This window comes from Pseudochaenichthys georgianus, chromosome 15 (assembly GCF_902827115.2).
Source record: "Pseudochaenichthys georgianus chromosome 15, fPseGeo1.2, whole genome shotgun sequence".
In the NCBI taxonomy this organism is placed as follows: domain Eukaryota; kingdom Metazoa; phylum Chordata; class Actinopteri; order Perciformes; family Channichthyidae; genus Pseudochaenichthys; species Pseudochaenichthys georgianus.
Window position 1 is genome coordinate 6702448 of NC_047517.1, and position 24338 is coordinate 6726785.

At 41.4% G+C, this 24338-nt stretch overlaps 1 protein-coding gene across 2 annotated transcripts in view; it reads right to left on the bottom strand.

The window, feature by feature from the left end:
- Positions 1–319: 319 nt before the first annotated feature.
- The window catches only part of LOC117460150 (cilia- and flagella-associated protein 46), a 158691-nt gene continuing 134672 nt past the window's right edge, over positions 320–24338 (bottom strand). For both annotated transcript variants that reach the window (XM_034101408.1, XM_034101407.1), the window contains exons 56-59: positions 13488–13569; positions 3790–3926; positions 3569–3667; positions 320–547 (exon numbers count right to left, since the gene is read on the bottom strand). In XM_034101408.1, coding sequence (XP_033957299.1) covers positions 432–547; positions 3569–3667; positions 3790–3926; positions 13488–13569 — 434 coding nt within the window. In that variant the 3' untranslated portion in view covers positions 320–431. The remainder of the gene's footprint in view (positions 548–3568; positions 3668–3789; positions 3927–13487; positions 13570–24338) is intronic.

The following is a 24338-nucleotide window of genomic DNA, read 5'->3' on the forward strand; positions in this document are numbered from 1 at the left end:
TTTCTCATTTAAGATTTTTTATTAATTTTGTAATGTATAATAGTACCCACATCAATGAAATATTCATGGTGACCGAGGTGGGCGCTACACTCTAAACATTAGATTCAGTGTTTTCTGCCAGGCTTAGATCCCAAAGGTACAACTTGTCAGAATGATTACAGTGGTAACATTGCTATTTTAATAATACAAGACATGTTCCGAGTGAATCTCCGTAAGCTACCCTCTCCGAGAGCTTTCGCCTTATTTTATCGAGTCAGGCATGTTGCATAACTTGCGTGTGCTGTGTGATATCAACAGTATTAAAAAAACAAAACAAGTGTAAAGTCAGTATTTTATTTTAGAAACGAAGAATAAAGGATCATGTTTAATGACATATCTAACCCCCTCACTACACTAGCTTTTGCATACCGTACTATTGCAAAGCCAGTATATTACGAGACTATTAGGTTAGGTAATCCATATAGAATGCAGTTGAAGGTTGATGGTGTGAGAATTAATTGGTGGTGAACATCATCATCTTCCTTTGAGTCAGTGAGGAGAGCTGGATCTGCAGAGGAGAGTCGAATACATCAATAACAATATCTGAGGCTTATACTGCAATCCAGCTGTGCTGGATTGATACTTTGAATGATCCATTTTTGTGGAGACCACATCTTTAGTGCTTTAGGGTAAATTTGAGTGCATTTCATTTTCATGACATGAATGCAACTCTTATTAATATTAATACATGGCTTATGAATGCGCATGACTAGTTATGAGCTAGGGATTGACCGATGGAGCTTGTGACTACCTATACTCAAAAATAAACTCTAGGGGTTTCTCAATACACTTTTATTGACAATGACTGGTGTTCCCCAAAGCTCTATTTTAGGTCCTACACTTTTTAATCTTTACATGCTTCCACTTGGACATGTCATCGGGGAAGACGGCATACATTTCCATAGTTATGCTGATGACACCTTTTTAACTGTATTTTTGATATTAAGCATTGGATGACTGAGAAATTTCTAGTGCTCAATCAACCAATGTAAACCAAAAACTGAGCTCTTAAGTGTTGGTTCTAGAGCTCAGAGAGAGACATTTGGTTCAACACTTCATAAATTAAATGTAAAACCTTGCCAACAAGTTGGGAACAAAGTGATATTTTTTAATCAGAGCTTTGAGCATGACATATCAGAAATATAACAAAAACAGCATTTTATTATTTCATGAATATTGCCATGAAGTTTGACCGTTTCTCTCTCAGGCCAGTACAGAGACACTAATGCACACTTTTATAACATGTAGGATCGATTACGGCAATGCACTACTTTCTGGTCCGCCTAAAAATGATACTACAAAGCGACAGCTACTGCAAAACTCAGCTGCTCGTGTTTTAACAAGGACCAGAAACAGAGCACACATTGCCCCGATTTTAAAGTCCCTGCAATGGCTCCCTGTGAGCAACAGAATCCATTTTTAGATACTTTTATTGGTTTTTAAAGCTCTTAATGTTCTTGGGCTTAGCTATTTATGGGATTTGGTTTTAACCTATGGGCCCTCTAGAACCCTCAGGTTTTCTGGTACCTTTTAATTATACCCAAAGTGAAAACAAAGACCCGTGGTGAGGCGTCTTTTTATTATTACGGCCCACGACTGTGGAACAGCCTCCCAGAGGAACTGGGCAGCAGTGAGCGTTAACATTTTTAAGAGCAAATTCAAGAAACACCTTTTTAATTTAGCTTTTAACTGAATTGTATTTTATATTTATTAATCTTATTTGATTTCTTATTTGATTGTCACTTTATTATTATTATTGTATTTATTTTCACTATGTGTATGTGTGTGTCAGGGTTTCCGCTAGGATTTTTTCTCGCCGGTCAAATGTCCGGGCAGAATTTATTTTACCGGACTAATTTGAAACTTACCGGTCATATTTCAATAATAATAATAGTTGTGTAGCAGAGTTTCCGTTAGCAGGTAATTACCGGACTATGAGCAGATATGCTTCAGTTTAAAACTCAGTTCACGGGCTCATTTTTATATTGCTTCAGTTTATAATCGTAACAGATCGAAAAATTCAGATTCATTTTTCAATAAATGATTCCACAAACAACAAACAACATAATTATTACATTCAAACAAACTACTTGTAGTAGATAACGTACATTATTCAGAAGTTTACATCAACTTTGAATAATAACACGGGAGAAACGGATCCTCTCCCTCCCTCTCTCTCTCCTGACAGCAGTTTCTCCTGCAGCTCGCTAAACAGAGGGCGGGGCTTCAGGTGATTATGCAGAGCTGCGTGTCTCGGTCAGACTCAGCAGCTGATCTGATCTCTCTCTCGCTCCGGTTACACTTCACTCGCGTTTATGTCCATATCGATCAGATCCAGCTCTCCTGATCGGCCTTTATAGAGAGCACCGATCAAACTATTAAGAGTGAATATCGGCAGATAATGACTGGCGGCCGATCGATCGGAGCCTCCCTAATTATTACCAGACATTTTGACCGTCAGGTTTTGAATTTACCGGTTTTTTATAAATTTTACCAGCTAAAAACCGGTAATTACCGGCTAACGGAAACCCTGGTGTGTGTGTATGTATATATATATATATATACACACACAAAATAATAGTTACAGCTAATAATCAACTGCAGTCATGATGTATAGTAGTCCATGCAGAATAATAAGTTATTATTGGATGGGTTCAATAATTTGACATATCCCCCTCTGTCTGAAACCAGAGCACAGTCAGCTCTGATTGGTTTGCTAGATGGCTCTGTTGTGATTGGTCAACCGCTTCGAGATACTGTATGTTCCACCCCTTAGAAAATAATGTACAATGTGTTGGAGCTCTAACCAATAGAAGCCAGAGTGTTACATAGTGATGTCATTATGTAGGAGAACAGGGATTTTAGCCTTTTGCAGACCATTTGCATGCACAAAAGTGTATATAACACACGACAGGAAAAGGAAATTCCAAAATGCATAAAAAGGCATCTTTAACTTTGATTTCGGTGCGTTTCGTGCCTTCTTTGCAAATTAATTGTAATCAAAATACATAGTGAAGAAGTTAGAATAGTTACACAATATTTGTATATGTGTACTTTAATTGTTATCACCATTTCCTTTTTCAGATATCATTGTTATCTTTTTTTTTTATATATATAAAGAGCTCCTATATGAGTCCTTACAGTACATGTTCTGGGTGTGTTTAGGTCAGTATAGATAGTCATTATGTTGTATAAGCTATCAGTCAACCCGTTAGTTAAAACAAATCAAGAGCATCTATAGGACTCTTATACTTTTGTATAAGTCACATGAATATTGTTTTAGTACAGTTGACCAGAACGCTATGTGTGTTTATCTGTGTATTCATAAAACATTATTGAAGCTTTATATTTCACTATGATTACCATCCTAATGCACTAGCTGTGCTCTTTTCAGAAAGCAAAGGGACCACAGCCTAACATACAGAGAAAGTGTTGTCTGTAAAGCACCAATTATAAAACACACATGGACGGACATGGATGTGTGTATAGTAAATAGGCTAAATGATGTTATGAGTTTGAAATACAGTACCATAGGATCCTGTAACCTTGTGCTGAGGTGTCGCTGAGCGGTCCCCTCTCCTCAGGGCCTGGATGCTCTGGCCAGAGGTCTGTCTGACCCTCAGCAGATCTGCACACACACATTATATAATTGTAACTCATGAAAAGCCCCACAGGCATAAATTAAATGTTTAAAGAGGCTAACTTGCAATATATAAGGTTGATTTACTTAAAGGCAAATGCAAAACATACTGTCTAGTACATGGGCCAGATTGTGTGTGTTCTGTTGGATGCTGCTGTGCCACTGGTTTAGCACAATGGAGCCGACTCCACCCAAACTCAGCAGCAGTGCAGTCTGCAGGGGCTTCTCCAGGTCCAACTGTCCTGCACTGGAGAGGAGAGAATTTAAAAAATGTTCAGAGAGCTTCTAGTTATTAATACTGTACCTACCAAAAACTGTTATAATATATATATATATATATATATCTACTGTATTTATGGTGCATTATCTAGGTCTATTTCTAAGAGTATTAGCTAGATTAATTTCCCAGTACGAACACTTGAATAGCCCTAATTTAAATCATTAATCAAAGATATCCGTTTTTATTTTGCTATTTTTCAATTGACAACTCTAATGGACATTTGACTTGATGTGTCCCAAAAACAGACAGTAGAGTTGTGTCATTAACAGTAAATACAACCTAACATGTAGGTAACCAGAATATCCCGGGGTGATTACTATTGATTGCTATTGAGGGTATTTAATATTAATTTAAAATCTGGTTGAATTCATATCCCACAATACACTTTTTAAGTCTTTGTTCATTTTCTCAGCCGATATACTTAAAGAGGTAAGACAACAACATTATTGTTACACTATTGTAAGATGATCTTGTGAAAAACCTTAGGAATGTAAAGAAAGTTTATTACAAATGTATTCTACAAAAGTATTTATTTATGTATTAGCTTATTTTAAAAAGGGACATTGCACATTTACAAAAATTACAATAACTGGGTCGCAATTTTTTGGTTCACGATAGAGGACATGCCAAATAAACCAAAAGATAAAATAAAAACATATGAAAAGAAACAAGATAAAGACAGGTTACAGCAGCACTGGCAGAGGACAGTATGGTAACAGACTTTTTTAAGTGCTAAAAGAGCTAATAGTCCAGCAGATATGTGAAATATCTGAAAATAATTGTGCTTTTGATGATAAAAGCATGACATTTGGCACACTGTTAGTGCATGCCCTAAGGAAGATTTGTGGCTATAGGGCCATCGCAAATTTGTCCAATGGCGCCAATGGCGACCATTTTAAAAATGGCCGCCATTGGTTGTTATTTTACCACCTCGGAACTTGATTCTGGTGGCTAATCCTACATTTTCAAGGATGTGGAATGCATTGGTACTATTTACAACATGCTAAAATGTAGCTAACTATATGTATCTGGTATTCAGAGAACAAAATACACAGTAAACCATTAACATGTTTATTATGGTGAAGTAATAATACATGTTAAATCATATATATGTAATATTACAGGTTTTCAACTAAATGCAGACTTAGTCCACCACAGTGGCAAAGGGCACTGCACTGAATTGCTGGCTTGACACATTTGCATTGTCCATTGCACCCCTTTTTGCATCCACAGCAGAGGAGTTCACGACAGGCCTGGTAATGTGGTCCAGTAAACTTCCCATCCACCTGTGGCCTTCCTCTTCCACCCCCAGTCACCTGGGGATGGGAGTTCAGGGGCTGCAAACATCATCTGTCCCCAGCAGTAAACAGCTTGGAAGGCAGCTCTCTTTGTGTGCTGAATCAATGCTGCTTGTGTTGGGGGGAATCCCTCAATTGTTCTACCTTTCTGGGTGAAGAGCTACTTCCGTGCCTGATTGACTGACTCCTGGCTGCTAGTGCGGTCATACAATACCAGAGAGCAGTGTCACACTCACTTCTCTACTTCCCCTCTTCTACGAACAGGCCAAATATGTGGCCATGATTCGTCATTCCATCGATGTCTGTCTCTGCGACGCTGGATGGTGTCTGGCCCCGAGATGGCACGTGTGGTTGGGGAGTTTGAGGCCTCCACTGAGAAAAGCAAGAAGACTGACACCCGGCACCATGAGCAGACCAAACATGCGCAAATGGCATTTGAACAAGATGTTAAAGCACTAATTGGTGCTATATAAGACATGGGCAATCCATTCTGTGAAATAAGCAGTGAATATATTCTTGTACTGGATACTGGAGACCTTGCAGATGCAGCAGTCATTGACACTCTGAACCAGATTGAGAAACTCGGACAGGACGGGTATGACACCTATAGTGGAGGAAATACATATTTGATCCCTTGCCGATTTTGTAAATTCACCCACTTACACAGAAATGAACAGTCTACAAATGTAATGGTAGGTTTATTTTAACAGTGAGAGTAAGAATATCAAAAAGAAAATCCAGAAAATTACATTATATAAAAGATACAGTAAACAATTATTTAACTGTGGGAAATAAGTATTTGATCCCCTTGCAAAAAACAAGGATTTTGGCTCCCACAGTTCATAAGTTCATTTCCTTTAGGAAAGTACCCCTCGTATCAACTTGTTACCTGTATAAAAGACACCAGTCCACAGAATCAATCAATCAGATTCCAACCTCTCCACCATGGGCAAGACTAAATAGCTGTCTAAGGACCTCAGGGACAAGATTGTAGACCTGCACTTGGCTGGGATTGGCTACAAAACCATCATCAAGCAGCTTGGGGAGAAGGTGATTATTCTGAAATGGAAGGGAAAAAAATGGACATCAATCAACAATCAATCACCCTCGCTCTGGGAATCCACACAAGATCTCACCCCTTGGGCTATTGATGAGCATGAGAAAGGTGAGGTATCAGCCAAGAACTACAAGGGAGGAACTTGTTAATGATCTCAAGGCAGCTGGGACCACAGACCCAATAAAACTATTGGTAACACACTACACCATAATGGATCAAACCCTGCAGCGCCCGCAAGTTCCCCTGCTCAAGAAGAACATGAAAGGCCCGTCTGAAATTTGACACTGAATGATTCAGAGAAGGCTTGGTAGAAGGTGATGTGGTCAGATGAGACCAAAATGGAGGTGGAAACATTATGCTTTGGGGTGTTTCTCTGCTAAGGGGACAGGACGACTTCCCTGCATCGAGAAGAGGATGGACGGGGCCATGTACTGTAACATATTGGCCAATAGCTTCCTTCCCTCTGCCAGGACACTGAAAAAGGGTCATGGATGGGTCTTCCAGCAGGACAATGACCCTGAACATACGGCCAAGGCAACACAGGAGCTGCTAAAGAAGAAGCACATTTAGGTGATGGAGGGGCCTAGCCAGTCTCCGGACCTTAATCCCAAATCTGTGGAGGGAGCTGAAGTTTTGAGATGCCAAGAATAAGCCTCAACACCTTAAGGATTTGGAGAGGAACTTCAGAGAGGAGTGGACCAAAATCCTTCCTGAGATGTGCACAAACCTGGAGACCAACTACAAGAAGTGTCTGACCTCTGTGCTGTCCAACAAGGGTTTCTCCACCAAGTACTAACACATGTTTTGCAAGGGGATCAAATACTTATTTCCCACAGTTTAATGCATATCAAATTGTATCTTTTATATAATGTCAATTTCTGGATTTTCTTTTTGATATTCTTACTCTCACTGATAAATTAAACCTACCATTACAATTATAGACTGTTAATTCATTTCTAAGTGGGTACATTTACAACATCTGCAAGGGATCAAATACTTATTTCCTCCACTGTATGTCAGTGAGCGCCTGGTCAAACAGACAAAGCCCATCAAAGATCCCATCAAAAGGAAAAACTTCCCTCTATTCAGCCGGCCTCCAGTCCGAGAGAAGTCCAGCTCCCAACAACAGCTCTTATCTCTGAAGAATGACTGTTCTCTGTTCTCTAGGCTGTACATTGTATCTGAGATACGTGATGGAAGTCTGGATGAGTTTTTTGGGATTAATTATGTGAAATATAATAAACTTGAAAATCAGGCATGTCCATCATCATTGTCACAAATGGGCAAGCTCAGAACTGGTACGAAGTCAGACTTGGTGGGCTGTTTGGAGGACCTGATTTATTTACAAGAGAATGCATCCCACCCCACAGTTAAGGCCTCATTCTTGATGGGCCTACTCTTGTGAACATGCCACGACCTGGTGCTGCTACGACGTTTTTTTATTATGCGCAGAAAGCGTTCTCACCATACATCCTGTCTCAGCTGGAGCATGTCAGCAGAGTCGATGTCGTGTGGGATGAATATTTCCCCAAAAGTCTGAAGGCTGAAACACGCAGCAAGAGAGGGAAGGGAGTTCATAGACGCGTTGAGCCATCCAGTGTCATTCCTGGAAACTGGCCAGAGTTTCTGCGCCTTGAAGACAAGAAGGCTGAACTGTTCTTCTTCCTGGCAACCAGTGTGGCAGCCCTCAATTACAAATAATAATAATACAAATAATCAGTACTTGCAACATGCACACATGAGGAGGCTGATACCCGCATCCTACTGCACCTAGGAGATGCTGTGAAGGAAGGGTATAGCAAGGTGTCAATACGTACAGTTGACACGGATGTGGTAGTACTGGCAATCACAGCAGCCCAATCCCTCAACATCACTGCTGTGGGTTGCCTTTGGAGCTGGGAAGAGTGTTCGGCATTGAGCAGCTCATGAGATGGCGAGGTCACTAGGTCCAGATCCATGCATAGCCTTACCGATGTTCCATGCATTTACTGGATGTGACAGTGTCATCTTTTGGTGGCAGGGGCAAGAAGACGGCGTGGGATAAATGGATGATGTTTGATGATGTCACTAGAGCCTTCTGTGCCTTAGCTGCCACCCAAGACTCCGTACACAACTGGATGGAGCCTCTGGAGCGATTTGTGGTATTGCTGTATGACCGCACTAGCAGCCAGGAGTCAGTCAATCAGGCACGCAAGCAATTCTTCACCCAGAAAGGTAGAACAATTGAGGGACTCCCCCCAACACAAGCAGCATTGATTCAGCACACAAAGAGAGCTGCCTCCCAAGCTGGTCACTGCTGGGGACAGAGGATGTTTGCAACCCCTGAACTCCCATCCCCAGGTGACTAGGGGTGGAAGAGGAAGGTCACAGGTGGATGGGAAGTTTACTGGACCACATTACCAGAAGCGACCCATGCTTGTTGTGAACTCCTCCTGAATGTGTCAAGGTAGCAATTCAGTACACTGCCATTTGCCACTGTGGTGGACTGTGTTTTCAGAACTAAGTCTGCATTTAGTTGAAAACCTGTAATATTTCATATACAGTGGGGCAAAAAAGTATTTAGTCAGCCACCAATTGTGCAAGTTCTCCCACTTAAAAAGATGAGGCCTGTAATTTTCATCCTAGGTATACTTCAACCATGAGAGACAAAATGAGAAAAACAAAAATCCAGAAAATCACATTGTCTGATTTTTAAAGAATTTATTTGCCAATTATGGTGGAAAATAAGTATTTGGTCAATAACGAAAGTTCATCTCAATACTTTGTTATATACCCTTTGTTGGCAATGACAGAGGTCAAACGTTTTCTGTAAGTCTTCACAAGGTTTTCACACACTGTTGCTGGTATGTTGGCCCATTCCTCCATGCAGATCTCCTCTAGAGCAGTGATGTTTTGGGGCTGTCGCTGGGCAACACAGACTTTCAACTCCCTCCAAAGATTTTCTATGGGGTTGAGATCTGGAGACTGGCTAGGCCACTCCAGGACCTTGAAATGCTTCTTCCGAAGCCACTCCTTCGTTGCCCGGGCGGTGTGTTTGGGATCATTGTCATGCTGAAAGACCCAGCCACATTTCATCTTCAATGCCCTTGCTGATGGAAGGAGGTTGTCACTCAAAATCTCACGATACATGGCCCCATTCATTATTTCCTTTACACGGATCAGTCGTCCTGGTCCCTTTGCAGAAAAACAGCCCAAAAGCATGATGTTTCCACCCCCATGTTTCACAGTAGGTATGGTGTTCTTTGGATGCAACTCAGCATTCTTTCTCCTCCAAACACGTCTAGTTGAGTTTTTACCAAAAAGTTCTATTTTGGTTTCATCTGACCATATGACATTCTCCCAATCCTCTTCTGGATCATCTAAATGCTCTATAGCAAACTTCAGACGGGCCTGGACATGTACTGGCATAAGCAGGGGGACACGTCTGGCACTGCAGGATTTGAGTCCCTGGCGGCGTAGTGTGTTACTGATGGGAGCCTTTGTTACTTTGGTCCCAGCTCTCTGCAGGTCATTGACTAGGTCCCCCCGTGTGGTTCTGGGATTTTTGCTCACCGTTCTTGTGATAATTTTGACCCCACGGGGTGAGATCTTGCGTGGAGCCCCAGATCGAGGGAGATTATCAGTGGTCTTGTATGTCTTCCATTTTCTAATAATTGCTCCCACAGTTGATTTCTTCACACCAAGCTGCTTACCTATTGCAGATTCAGTCTTCCCAACCTGGTGCAGGTCTACAATGTTGTTTCTGGTGTCTTTTGACAGCTCTTTGGTCTTGGCCATAGTGGAGTTTGGAGTGTGACAGTTTGAGGTTGTGGACAGGTGTCTTTTATACTGATAACGAGTTCAAACAGGTGACATTAATACAGTTAACAAGTGGAGGACAGAGGAGGCTCTTAAAGAAGAAGTTACAGGTCTGTGAGAGCCAGAAATCTTGTTTGTTTGTAAGTGACCAAATACTTATTTTACCGAGGAATTTACCAATTAATTCATTAAAAATCCTACAATGTGATTTCCTGGATTCTTTCCCCCCATTCTGTCTCTAATAGTTGAAGTGTACCTAGGATGAAAATTACAGGCCTCTCTCATCTTTTTAAGTGGGAGAACTTGCACAATTGGTGGCTGACTAAATACTTTTTTGCCCCACTGTATATTATGTAACATGTATGACTTCACCATAATACATATGTTAATAGTTTACTGTGTATTCTGTTCCCTGAATACCAGATACATATAGTTAGCTACATTCTAGCATGTTTTAAATAGTACCAATGCATTCTCCGTCCTTGATGTAGGATTAGCCATTAGGATAATGTAGGATTAGCCACCAGAATCAAGATCCTAGGTGGTCTAGATCCTAAACTACTGGTAAAATAACAACCAATGGCCATTGGCGCCATTGGACACATTTGCTATGGCCCTCTAGCCAAAAATCTTCCTTAAGGCTTTAACAGTGTGCCACATTTCATGCTTTTATCATCAAAAGCACAATTCTTTCACATATCTGCTGGACTATAAGTACTAATGATCATCTTATTGACTTGAATAACTTCTTCAATATATTTGATCAGTCATGAGTTCTTTGTATAAGTGTGTGGTTGCGTTCTAGTCACTTTGCTCAGCGCTACTGCTTCTTACAACTTTTATTTGCCGTACTCGCCTAAAACTGTTATTGCTCTGGTTGATCCCGACCCTGCCCCCGCCTCCGAGGTAAGCGTGACGTTTGCGGTTCTTGCTTCTAGACTGACCATTTTTGGTCCGCTGCAGTGTGAACAGGAACAAACGGTGCTTATCAGGCTCGAGCTCCGAACCGGCCCTGGAACCGCGTTGGTGTGAAAGGTGCAACAAACTGTGTGGTACCTGTGCCAAAGACCCTTCACCCCAAGGACTTCAACAGCCGGCCGGTGGGGCTGACATCACAGCTTCAGCCCCTTGTGAAACCATCAATGGACACCCTGCAGTTCGCCTACCAGCCTGCCATCAGGGTGGATGACGCCGTCATCTACCTACTGCAGAGTTCCCTCTCCCACCTGGAGAAGGCTGGGGGCTCTGTGAGGATCATGTTCTTTGATTTCTCCAGTGCCTTCAACACCATCCCGCTCCTGGGGGACAAGCTGCAGCTCTCAGGGGTGGATCACCACCTCACCTCCTGGATCCTGGACTACCTCACCAACCGTCCACAGTACGTGAGGACCAGGGAGTGTCAATCAGACACCATCATCAGCAGTACGGGGGCCCCCCAGGGGACGGTGCTGGCACAGTTTCTCTTCACCCTCTACACTGCGGACTTCACCCACAACACTGCAACCTGTGACCTGCAGAAGTTCTCTGATGACTCCGCCATCGTTGGCCTCATCACCAACGAGGACGACAGGGAGTACAGGGAGCTGACGCAGGACTTCACCCTCTCGTGCCACAGGAACCACCTCCAGCTCAACGCAGGGAAGACCAAGGAGCTGGTGGTGGATTTCAGACGGCACCAACACTCCCCCCCGACACCAGTGAACATCCAGGGAGCAGACATTGAGATTGTGACATCTTACAAATACCTGGGTGTTCATCTGAACAATAAACTGGACTGGACTGATAATTCTGCAGCTCTGACTCTTTCTGCTGAGGAGACTGAGGTCTTTCGGGGTGCAGGGGGCACTCCTTCAGACATTCTTTGACTCTGTTCTGGCATCAACCATTTTCTATGGTGTGGCCTGCTGGGGCAGCAGCATCTCGGCTGCTGACAGGAAGAGACTGAACAGACTGGTAAGGAAGGCCAGCTCTGTCCTGGGGAGTCCTCTGGACACTGTGGAGGTGGTGGGAGACAGGAGAATGGCAGCCAAGCTGTCCTCCCTGCTGGACAATGTGTTTGTCCCCTCCAGGACACCCTGTCCTCACTGTGCAGCTCCTTCAGCGACAGGCTGCTGCACCCTCGCTGTCTCGCGGAGAGATACCGCAGGTCCTTCCTTCCTGCAGCGGTCAGACTATACAACCAGCACAGTCCCTAGTAGACCCCCCCCACACACACAAGAACACAGACTATAACCAGGTGTGCACATCACTTTTTGAATGAGTTACTCAGATGAGTACCAGGAGACAGCGTTTGGTACTCACGCCACATGAAGCATGGTCCTCCTCAGTGTCTCCTTCACTGTCCTCCATTTACACTTCTTGCATGATAGATGATGAAGATGCACCTTCCTGTCTCTTTTTAAGCCTCCGATTTGCTTTCTTCAAAACTTGTTGCCAAAACTGTGAAGTCCTTGCATTTCATGAGGCCAAGTTGAAGGATCAAATACTAAGAAATGATCACATGACTTGAAGTCATATCTGATTTCAGATGTGGGAAGTTACTATACACTTATTCAAGTACTGTACTTATTGTTGTTCATACCGACGTTAACCCTGTCTGTGCACACGGCGACCAACTGTGTTGTCCGGTGATCTAAGCCTCTGCCTCCTGTAAAGCTTCACAGGTCCGTCGGTTATGTCCTGCGCGGCTCGGCCAGCACAATCAGTCACAGAAAGTCTGAAGATTTTTTGCAGGGAGCGAAACGGCAACGTAGCTGCTTAATGTCTTTGGGTATTTTGACATGTCTCGTAGTTTACTCCATTGACTGTTGACAAGAAACACGTGTAGACGAAATATGTGTTTTGTTTTGAGGTACGCAAAGGCGCGTAGTGACACAAGTGACATTACGCAATTCAGATTTTTGCCGCGCATGCATACCAGTTATGTGCACCCCTGACTATAACACACCTTGCTGTTAAATACCAACCAACTATGTGCAATATATATATATATGCCATTAATAACTGTGCAATACATACCTGGCTGCTAAATCCTAAGAACTGTTACAGGATGTGAATTTTGTAAATTGTGTAACTTTTAATTGTTATTATATTTTTTATTATATCATAACTTTTTTTTACTTTAATATTTTTGAATGCATGCACCATATGTAACATATGTAACATGAAGCTGTCTGTGGCTCTTTTTCTGCTATAACAACATACATTTCTCTAATGAAGGTATTTTGATTCTGATTAAATGAGTGCTAAATTAACAGTTTGTGGCTCGTTCTTTAATAAATGCCAGGAATAAGCTCTATTGTAGTGCAGCTTTGAAAAATGACCAGATTGACTGACAATACTTTTGTGTTTTATTCTTATCATTTATGTTATTACCTCTTGTGCTTGTCAAGGCTGGATTGGCGGAGAACACTGGCATTGTTCTGAACCACGTCAAAGAGAAGAACAAGGCGGCACTCTGAGTACAGGAAACATCAGCATCATTATCTGGCAACAGGATTAATACAACAACTCCAGAATAAATACTGTATACAATCAACTGTTGACAACAACATACACATTACAGAGAGTCACATAGAATGCATATATTGTTTTAGATGTCGTGTGTGTGTGTAAACAATATGAACTTTCTTCAGCTCCATCTGAACACAATGAGTTAAACGATACGATGGAGTAAGGACAGAAGAGTAAAGGACCGGACACACAAATCTGACAACAAAGAACTGACACAGACGGACCCCGACTGTTGCGTCGCCTCGCGTCTCTGCGTTTTGGCCATGTGTCGCACTGGAACACACCGCAAAGACTTCAGCCGACGGCCAAGAAGCACGTACGAACTGCGCATGCGTGAGTGGCAATAACTCTCCTTACCAGCAGGCGGTGGGAGTGTGTATTCGTCATTCAAAAGAGGCAACAACCGGAAGACAGACTGCGTGATAACCGAGAGAAGAAGAACAGACTGCGTGATATAAACAAACAACAAATAGCGTGTGCGTTCCATTTTCACTCTACAGCAGGGGTGGGGAACCTTTTTCCTCTCAAGGGCCATTTCAATTTTTTCAGCATCCTCCGAGGGCCGGACAAATTATTGACGTCTGCTTAAAAATACTAAAATCACAGCCCATTCATTTGGCCTTTCTTTCATGCTGTGCAAAGAAAAAGCAACCTCTTAATCCAGATATTTTACCATGACTCGCGCGTGCACGATTGTGGCATGACCACCAAAACAGAAAGATATGGACACAAGATGTGTGCAATTTAGTTTCCTATCCATGTGAATATGATTTAAGTGTGTGTGGGGGGGGGACCTAACCTCCTCTAGGAGGGTCCGGGGGGCATGTTCCCCCGGGAAGATTTTTTTTTTTAAATGTTGAAGTTAAAAGCATCAATCTGGTGCACTTTGAGAGCAACATGAAGAGATCTATGGATACATCTCTCAACACTCATATGAAACACAACTGTAAGCAGATTTTCTTTTTCTTTATGGATATTTTACAAATCACTCCCCTTTCAAACTGTATTCTTGTTTATTAATAACAACTTTTTTTACTGTCATATAGTATTTTATACCCGTTTACTTTATTCTCTTATTTTTTGTATAACTATAATGATCATATAAAGATGTGCATTTACCTCACTGGTTGGAGAACAAGCTTCTTATATTCGTTAGCATTGCTAGCTAACCAGATGCTAATAACAACACAGTTATTGACTGTATGATCAGTATGACAGATGAACAGATCGCCAATGGGCTTTCAACTAAAGACACAGCCACGCAAAAAACTGCGGCATGTGTACGGCTCCTTATGGGTACTGACATTTATGATGTCCTGGCCCGGAGTGACGTCCTGGTGCTCTCCGGCAGCTTTAAACCCCTGTCGGACGAGACATATACCACGTGATGACACGTTAGGCTCGTGTTGTGTTCAAGGACCCTGACCAGGAAAAACAGGCACTCGCTTGTTTAATTCTTTTGCGGTCTAGATTTCTTAATTTTTTTCTTTTTTGCGTGAGTACCTCGAGGGCCGTATCAAATTGTCTCGCGGGCCGTATACGGCCCGGGGGCCGGAAGTTCCCCACCCTTGCCTTACAGCGAGAAGCTCATGGGGCTTTCCCGAACCTGTGTCGAGAGCTGGAGTTAAATTAAATCTCAGATTTGCCATCTTAATAGTTTGTTTGGGTCCCTTACTTCCGTTTCGCTTCTCATGCACTGATTCGCTAAGCTGAACAGCCAATCAGAGGGATTTATTTTGCCGACTGCCTTTGGCCTAATGCGGTTTTCGGCCGAAAAGGTGTCGGCACGGCTGAAAAGACCCGACGGTGCGGGACACATCAATCTGAGTAGGGCGTGTCGACGCTCATCGTCGGCCTGACGCTTGCCGATGCCGATAATCGGCCTGGTGTGTCCGTGCCTTAAGGTGAAGAACAAAGTTGCAAAAAAGTTCAAATGGGTGTTTTGAATAATAAATAAGGGGATAATGTGCAAAAGAAAAAAGAACACAGATGGGATGAGGAGGATCCCGACCTGTATCCCAACTCACAACAACAACAACCTAAATAATGCAACGACTTGACTCACAATACTGATAGAGAATGATTGTATTTATTGAAAATGGTTGTATTTCTTCTGCTAAAAAAAAACCGTCCGATCTACTGTGTACCAAACGGCCGGAACTGCGGCGATAGCCCCGTAACTTAAAATGACAGCAGCACTGATCGAAGTTTTCTGTAACTGTACAAGTCTGTTCACATTTTCTTTTCCATTAACCAGTCTTTAAACACTCCAGAGCCCATGCCGTGTTCCTATTTTACTACCTCTTCCGCTGTTCCCTTTAGGGTTTACTTCCTGTCTATCTTCTTCTGCTTTTCCTTTAGTGTTTACTTCCTGTCTGTCTTCTTCTTCTGTTCCCGTTAGTGTTTACTTCCTGTCTGTTTTCTTCTGTTAATTTATCTGACGTCAAACTCACTGAAGGTTTCTCATTTCTCCTCGACTCCAATCCTCAACTCCTATGCTCGTGTCTTAGTCCCGCCCACAGGAGATGCGAGCGGAGGAGTCGAGGAGGGGAACCGAGGAGAGAGGAGGTCCATCATTAAGTCCATTAATGATGACAGGAGGCACAGCAGCCCTCTGTCTGATGGACAGAACTGTGTTCATGACGACTTATATATTTACTTTTAATTAATTCACAGTGCGGTATAATGAGACAATAACAGGCTACAGATGCGGACATATACACACACATATATTTATATATATATACCATTTCAGAATCAAACACGTATAATAACGTAACACATTCAGAGACTGGATATAATGTATCCCCCCCTCTGTGGTCGTTACAATGGGGAATTGAAATGACGGGCCAAAAGTTGTATTTACAAGTATTACAAGTAAGCATAGGACACACACACACACACACACACACACACACACACACACACACACACACACACACACACACACACACACACACACACACACACACACACACACACACACACACACACACACACACACACACACACACACACACACACACACACACACACACACACACACACACACACACACACACACACGTAATCAGGATGAGGTTTTGAACAAGGTTCAAACTGTTTTCTCAGCCATCTGTGGCAGTAAATCTGCAGTTGCAGGGATCCGTCTCCTTCACTTACTGGACTGCACACAGTTGGCATTGGAAAAAACGCGATTTATCCTTTTCGTCTTGGTACTTTAACGAAATCCTCCTAGGGACTTTACCCGATCGACTGCAAATTAGTTGGGTAGCGTATTGAGACATGGGCGAAAAACCGATATCACAAAACTTTAATTTTACCGTGATTTGGCGCCAAATGTCACGTTCACTCGATGCTAGGCGTTCACTCGCCATGGAACACGATGATGTCATAACTCCAACTGACATGCTCAGAACGCCACCAAACATCCCATGATGGTTAACACTGTGGCCCTGAACAGCTCTACATCAAATATGATGTATAATGTGGCGTTACCATGGCATAAAACACGATGTCGCTGTAACTCCAATCGTCCCCCAATCTTCACTTGTATATCACCGGTCCATGCCTCAACAGCTCTACGTCAAATCTGAGAATTCACTATATGCCGTTTCCATGGCAACGCATCCCTCGCCAAAAAACACGATGTTGTCGTAACTCCTATGAGAATGGTCAAAACAGCACCAGACTTCAAATTATGGCTAATGGTCCGGCCCTCAACAGCTCTATGTCAATTATGGGGTGTCATCATATGCCAGTGTTGTAGTCAAGTCACCAATTCACGAGTCCATGTCACCCTCGAGTCACCACTCTTCGAGTCCGAGTCCGAGTCACCAAGGGAGAGTCGTAGTCGAGTCCGAGTCCAAGTCCGAGTCACCAAGGAGTGTCCAAGTCGAGTCCGAGTCATCATTACCTGTGTTCGAGTCCGAGTCCAATTCCGAGTCACTTAAGAAGAGTCCAAGTCAAGTCCGAGTCACAAGTCTTCATGTATTAATCTTCGTGGATATATGTTTTGAAATGTAGCTGCTCCTCTACATTGCTGTTATCCTGTCTATTGAACTGCTGTGAAGCGAGTTTAGCTACAATTCTTGTAATAGGTGCTATATAAATATAAAGCTTATTTCTAATATTAATATTATTATTATATATAAATAAACTATATTTAAAATGAGTTACCTTTTAGAGAAGTGATTATATTTGTATGCCAATATTTTCCTATGGTAAAGTTTTCGTTTTGCACTTTTATTTTGATAGTAATAAGATCTGGACTCTTATTTTGAAGGAACTTTTACGGGTTAAATCAGTTTACCATAAAGATTTAGCCCCAGAAAGCACATGGCTACTTAGCATGCAAAATGATGTCATTATGCATGTTAAGCAGCCATGTGCTTTCGTGTTATCCCTGAATCTTTATTTATTGATTAGATCACGTTACTCTGATGATAGTGTTCAAGACAGCCTATATGTCTGAACTCGATCCTTAGAGTAATGTGTTACGGAGCCTTCTCTTCAATATTGTTTCCACATAATGAGCATTTTGCTCTTTTCCAATGTGGAAGCAGAATGTGTGAAAGCATACAGCATGAATTCACGAGTCCAAGTCCGAGTCACGTCAATCAGTGCGCGAGTCCGAGTCGAGTCACGAGTCCCGAAAATCGGCACTCAAGTCCGACTCGAGTCCGAGTCCAGGACTCGAGTACTCCATCTCTGTCATATGCCATTGTCATGGCGACTGATCCCTCGCCATGAAACACAGTGTTGTTGTAACTCAATGGAAAATCATCCAAACGGCACCAGACTTCAGATGATGGTTAATGGTCAGGCCCTCAATACCTCAATATGACAATAGTGAGTTTTCCTTAAAAGCTGTTGCCATGGCAACGCATCCCTCGCCGTAAAAAAAAAATATTGCTATAATTCCTAAGAAAATTATCAAAAACTGCTCAAACTTCATATGTGTGCTAACGGTCCAGCCCTGAAGACATCTACGTATCAGTTTTGAGATTTCGTCAAATGTCGTTGCCATGGCAACACAATTCTCACCATGAAACACGGTTTTCTCATAAATTCAGTGAAATTGCTCCAAACGGCCCTACACTTCACAGGTTTTGTAATGATACAGCCATTAACACATCTAAGCGTATTATGGGATTCCATCATATGCCGTTGCAATGGTGACAGATCAATCACCATCAAACACGATGTTTATATTACTGCTGTAACTCCCATGTACGTTGTCCCATCGGCCTGGTACTTTCCACGTTTGCCAACGGCTGAGTCCGGAAAACACCTGCGTGACATGTCGACGTGCGGACCACAGCCTGCGGAGCGTCGAAGACCCGCTCAGCGCTGCTTGCAGCTTTAATTATGATTCTGTTTTAACATTTTCTAAGTATAGAGCCAAGCCACTCAAGAATAACAAAATAATCGCTCTATTAAAAAGACTTTCTATTCCAAAACACATCATGGAGCATGGTGTGAAAAGGTGTGGGACTAAAGGTGAGAAATAGCTTCGACTAAATATCTACTATTAAGGTAAGGTACAGTTAAAAAAATGCCAGCTATTAGTATATAGTTTCAGTGATGAATTTTCTCACATGTTTTGTACTCTTTCTTTACAGTGCTGGAAATAACTATGGATCAATTGTGTTCTGTTAGTTGTGTATGAATAGTTGAGTTGGAGTTGAGATTTGAATAATATCTATGAGGGTATGATTGTAAATAATTGAATTCATGAACATGGGATCTTTTTGTCTTTTTTTTGCTGCCTTAATTTTCCATAATTTCCTTGAATTACTTTAAGGTGGAAGATAGAGGCAATACATCTCTTCAAGCCATAAGCATCCATCAGAATGTTATTGTACTTTACACATTGGAACTGGAAACACCTGTGGCTATGTGGCAATCAGTCATGCCACACAGCAACATATGCTATTAGCAGGACTCAACTAGAGAGAAATCCTGTTACTATAAAGGTCAGTTTATTTGTTAATGACTGGCTATTACTGTACCAGCTCTTGGAGTAGACCTGTAGGTGTGAGAGAACTGGAGACACCAGGTGTGTGTCAGTGAGGTCATCTTACTATATTATCTGCTGCAGTGAGGATGGGCACTGCCTTGCAGCTATTTGAGCTCACTTCCTTTACACTTACAATCATAAATGTGTCTGTGGCAAGACGTTGCAGGCTGCCCTCCCCCCCCCCCCTTTGCTACTGAGCGGCCTGGGGCCACAGCAGCAGTCCACTAAGATATCAATCATCTAGTCATTGGCACAACAGAGCCAAGTCCTCAAGCTTTGTCCGTTAAAGAATCATGTTAAGAAGTAATTTAGAAGCAATCTTATTGTTATAAAAAAAAGAGCAATGTGTAGGATCCAGGGAGAATAGGCAGAAATACATGTTTCATTAGTGTATAATAACCTGAAACTAGTGCTGGGCTTAGTAATAATATCTGACTTATTAATAGTATGTTGCTATTTTAAGGCTATGTCTAGTTATATAATACACCTTGACACATCTTCTTTAAAAATAACAATTAACAACCAACAGTTAGCTAATATGAACACCCTGAGGTGGTGAAACTCTATTCTCAAGTGAGATTGGTCTTTTGAAATGTATTATTTGTTATTATGTTTGAGTAATTATGCACACAAACACATTTTTTTCTCTGAAATAAAGTTACAAAAAAAACAAAACATGAAACATTTTTTGCTTGACAGTCTCTCTCCTTGTTTCCTCACTTCCTTCAGATATACAAATAAACGCCTGATACACCAAACACTCTCGTGCCAAGGAGGATGCGTCTGCGTGTCTAATGCTGGCCGCTTAGAAGGATATAATGTGACAATGTATATTTATATTTTGTCATTTACTAAAACCCACACACGACAAGCCACAATACATCAAGTATATTGGATGTATCTCCCAGTCCTACACCTGAAACCAAAACCTATTGGCTTTAAATAATAATAATAATAATAACTTTATTTGTATAGCACCTTTCATACAGGGGATTGCAGTTCAAAGTGCTTTACATCAGTACAAAATAAGACATAAAATCAGTGTAAAACAAGCAGCAAGAGCAAAGCATAAAATGGGATAAAATAATTAAAAATAAAAACATGGGGAATAAAACATAGAGAAATAGTGCAATGTCAATCACAGAGAATAGTGCAGTATAATAGTGTAAAATCAGTAAAATGTATTGGCTTCCCTAATATTGTTGGGTAACGTGTTCCACAGTTTTGGGGCGAAGTTTACAAAGACTGCATCACCGATGCATTCTTATGACTCTTTCTGGTGACCTCTAATAGACCTGCATCTGATGATCGCAGTGTTCTGGCGGCTGTGTAGTTTATTAGAGAGTCACAATGTAGCTGGGTCCTTGTCCATTTAGAGCTTTGTATATGAGGAGAAGCACCTTAAAATCAATTCTAAAAGTTACAGGAAGCCAGTGTAGAGTAGCTAAGACAGGACTAATGTGTTCCCTCCTTTTGGTATTCGTTAGTAGTCTAGCTGCAGAGTTTTGAATGAGCTGGAGTCTTCCAATAGCTTTCATGGGGAGACCAGTGAATAGTGCATTGCAGTAAATGAGCCCTTCATTTCTAAATAGGACGCAGGTCCTCTTCCAGGGAGTCTGCTATGTTTTAGGCCTAAGGAAGTGAGCTGTGCATTTATTTTAGTGGCCAAACGGTTGTAATACACTTTATGTGTCAGTCTGTGACATAAAAGGGGACATGTAAGACTTTTTCACAAGTATTTACTTTGGGAAAGAGACGTCTGTAAGTAAGTATATCATTTTGGATCAATTTAAAACCAAATCCAGAGTTATTTCCCCTCTCCATTCATGGTGATGGGACCAGCAGTAACGTTGCAATGACGGAGCGGAAAGGAGGGCGGAAAGGAGGGCCTTCTGCCTCTTCGATAGTTCTTCTATACACTTGGAAAGGGAGATGTATAAAACGCATATAAATGCAGTGGTGACAAATGACCACAATTTCCAGAGAACATATGTATGCAGATGGTGCTGGCTGGGTGACATTATTTTTCAGAGAAACCCAAATCTGCCATCTTACGTTCGGCTTATCATATCCTGATAGCCAATTAAGCATGATGGGTTGTGCTTGTTGTGAAGTAACAGCTGGATTTCAGACCTTGGTGTCAGTCACACTATAGTTAGCAGCAGTAGCGCCAGGCTTGAGGGAGGCACATATGTCTGGCCTGGGGCGACGTGTGAGGGCAACCTGACACTCTGTCAATCACTCTGAGTCCACCTCAAGTCGACACACACTCACACCACCTCTGTATGCTGCTGAAATACGGAGGAAGATAAAAAAGATGAAACAGACTAGTGAACTATCTTTGAAGATGTGAAGAAGTTAAAGTTTCCTCAGGGAAGGTTATTATTTATTCAAAAAGTGCTAAAAAGGAAAAGGCCTTCTCTAATAAATTAAAAAGGGGGAGGTGGTGTGGAGTCTTTTTGTCCCCAAAATGTAAATAAATTAAAAAGGCCAAGGGTTCTTTAAAGATCATGCAAAGAAAAAAGAAACATTTAAATGTTAAGTTATTCATTAGCCTACCTGACACAAATGGACCAAAGGTTGACAGGATTAAATACATGTATATATTAAAATACTTCATAGAAATGAACTTAACATCTTATTCTATAAAAATATATATATTTTGAATTGTATGGTGCAAAATATTATTTCTTTAAAAAAAAAAAATACTTATTCTAAAATGGAGCAGCTATCACAAAAACAAATTTTCCCCGCAATAAATAAAGTATTTTTATTGTGATTCCATCATATAAGACTATATTCCATTAACCAATTCCTTACATTTAAAAAAAAAAAAGGAAGGATTGTTATATGGCTGATCTTTACATCTGGAATGAATGTTATTTTTTTCAATTTGAGCAAAAGAATAAACAAAAATCTTTTGAGTGACTGAAATGAATAGTATTCGTAAACAATCCTCATCAGGTTTAGTCAGTTTTATGATGTTTTAGTAGAGTGATGTTGAGATAATGTCATAGCATGATCTGATAGGAATACCTAATTGATTTCTCACAGCAGAACGTGGATATTTCTATATTTACCCACAAAGGGGATGAAAGATTGATTGGTTTGAAGAGATAAGGCCTAATGCTCCATTTACTGCTTATATCAGAGTTCCCGTTCGCGGTCAACATGTCCGTTAAAGTTTCAATCTTCCAGACACAATTTGAAAAGTGCTGGTCAAAGGTCTTCTTTGTTATTTATTGAGCTTTAAAACAAATTGATATGATTCGATATTAAACAAATTAATTATAGTAGATTAACTATTCAAGAGTGTACGGTAATTTACAATAACACGGGAATAATAAACGGAGCACTCTTTCCCTCTCCTGACAGCCCATCAGTATCATGCAGCTCGCGGATCCAGTAATGAGTGACCCGACAGTAAAACTAAACATATCTATAACTAGTTTAGGTAGTTTGAGAGGTAATGAAAAATAGCTAAGTGTGATATTCTAACCTGAAGTGTGTGTTTTGTTCCGCTTACCGCAACATGTGATCATGCAGAGCTGCGCGTCGACTCGTCAGCAGCAGCTGATCTCTCTCTCCCGTCAGATTAGACTTTACTCGCGTTTATGTCCATATCGATCAGATCTAGCTAGTCAATGATAGGACTACCTGCTTATTAAAACAGACACCTAAACAATAAGTGTCGCTATGCAATCGGGTGAGGCCGCAAAGTATAGCGCAGCATTATGCATTTGTTTACATGCCCACCGGAACCCCGAGGCATTACCAACAGATCAACGCACAATCAACCCATACAGGTCTGTCACATACTCTTTTGTCTGTCACATAAGTGGCGCAAGTTGCGCAACTGATGTGGACTAAGCGGAAATAATTTTTTACCGGACACTTTGACCTGAGAGATTTAGATTTGCCGGTCTTCAGCATATGTTACCGGTCATAGTCCGGTAATTACCGGCTAACGGGAACTCTGGCTTACATAATCCACAAACAGCTCTGCTCCAAAAGGCAGTCACTCAGTCATTACAGCAGTTTGCTGTTACCATTGCAAAAGGTTTGAACAAACCCAAAGAACTATGATTTCCTAAAATCTAGAACATAACAAAGACACATATGCTATAGATGTTTGAAAACATAGATTGTTTCTCTATCATTATTATTATTATTATTATGTCTTTTAGTTGAGGTGGTGATTCCTTTATTGATCTTCTTTTAAAAAGTGTGCAAGGGCCTACATGCAGTGATAGTGGTAATGGAGTCTTTCTTTTTTTCTATCTTTTATTGACAACCCTTATATTACTTGCTGTGACCCAAATAATGTAAGGTACAATATTTAATATTGTCTGTTTGATTCTGATTGAATTAATATCCCTTTTGCGCATACCTCAGCAAAGTGGTTGTCTTCAAGGAAGCTGTAAAGAAATTACGCAAATTAATAAATGAGTTTCCCCAAAACCAGTGAAGGTTTTTATCATGAATCGCATGGCAGCGAAAAGGCAAAGAAAGCAGAGTAATCAGCACAAGCTACATGTACAGTATTACACTGACTCGAGACCACTGGACAACAGTAAGAAACTATAGAATGCAATTCCTGAAGAAATTGCTAGTGGGAATGCTTTATGCTGAAAAGCTGACGCTCAACTGCTATGCTGAAATGTAATGTGTAAGAAGAACGTGAAGAATTT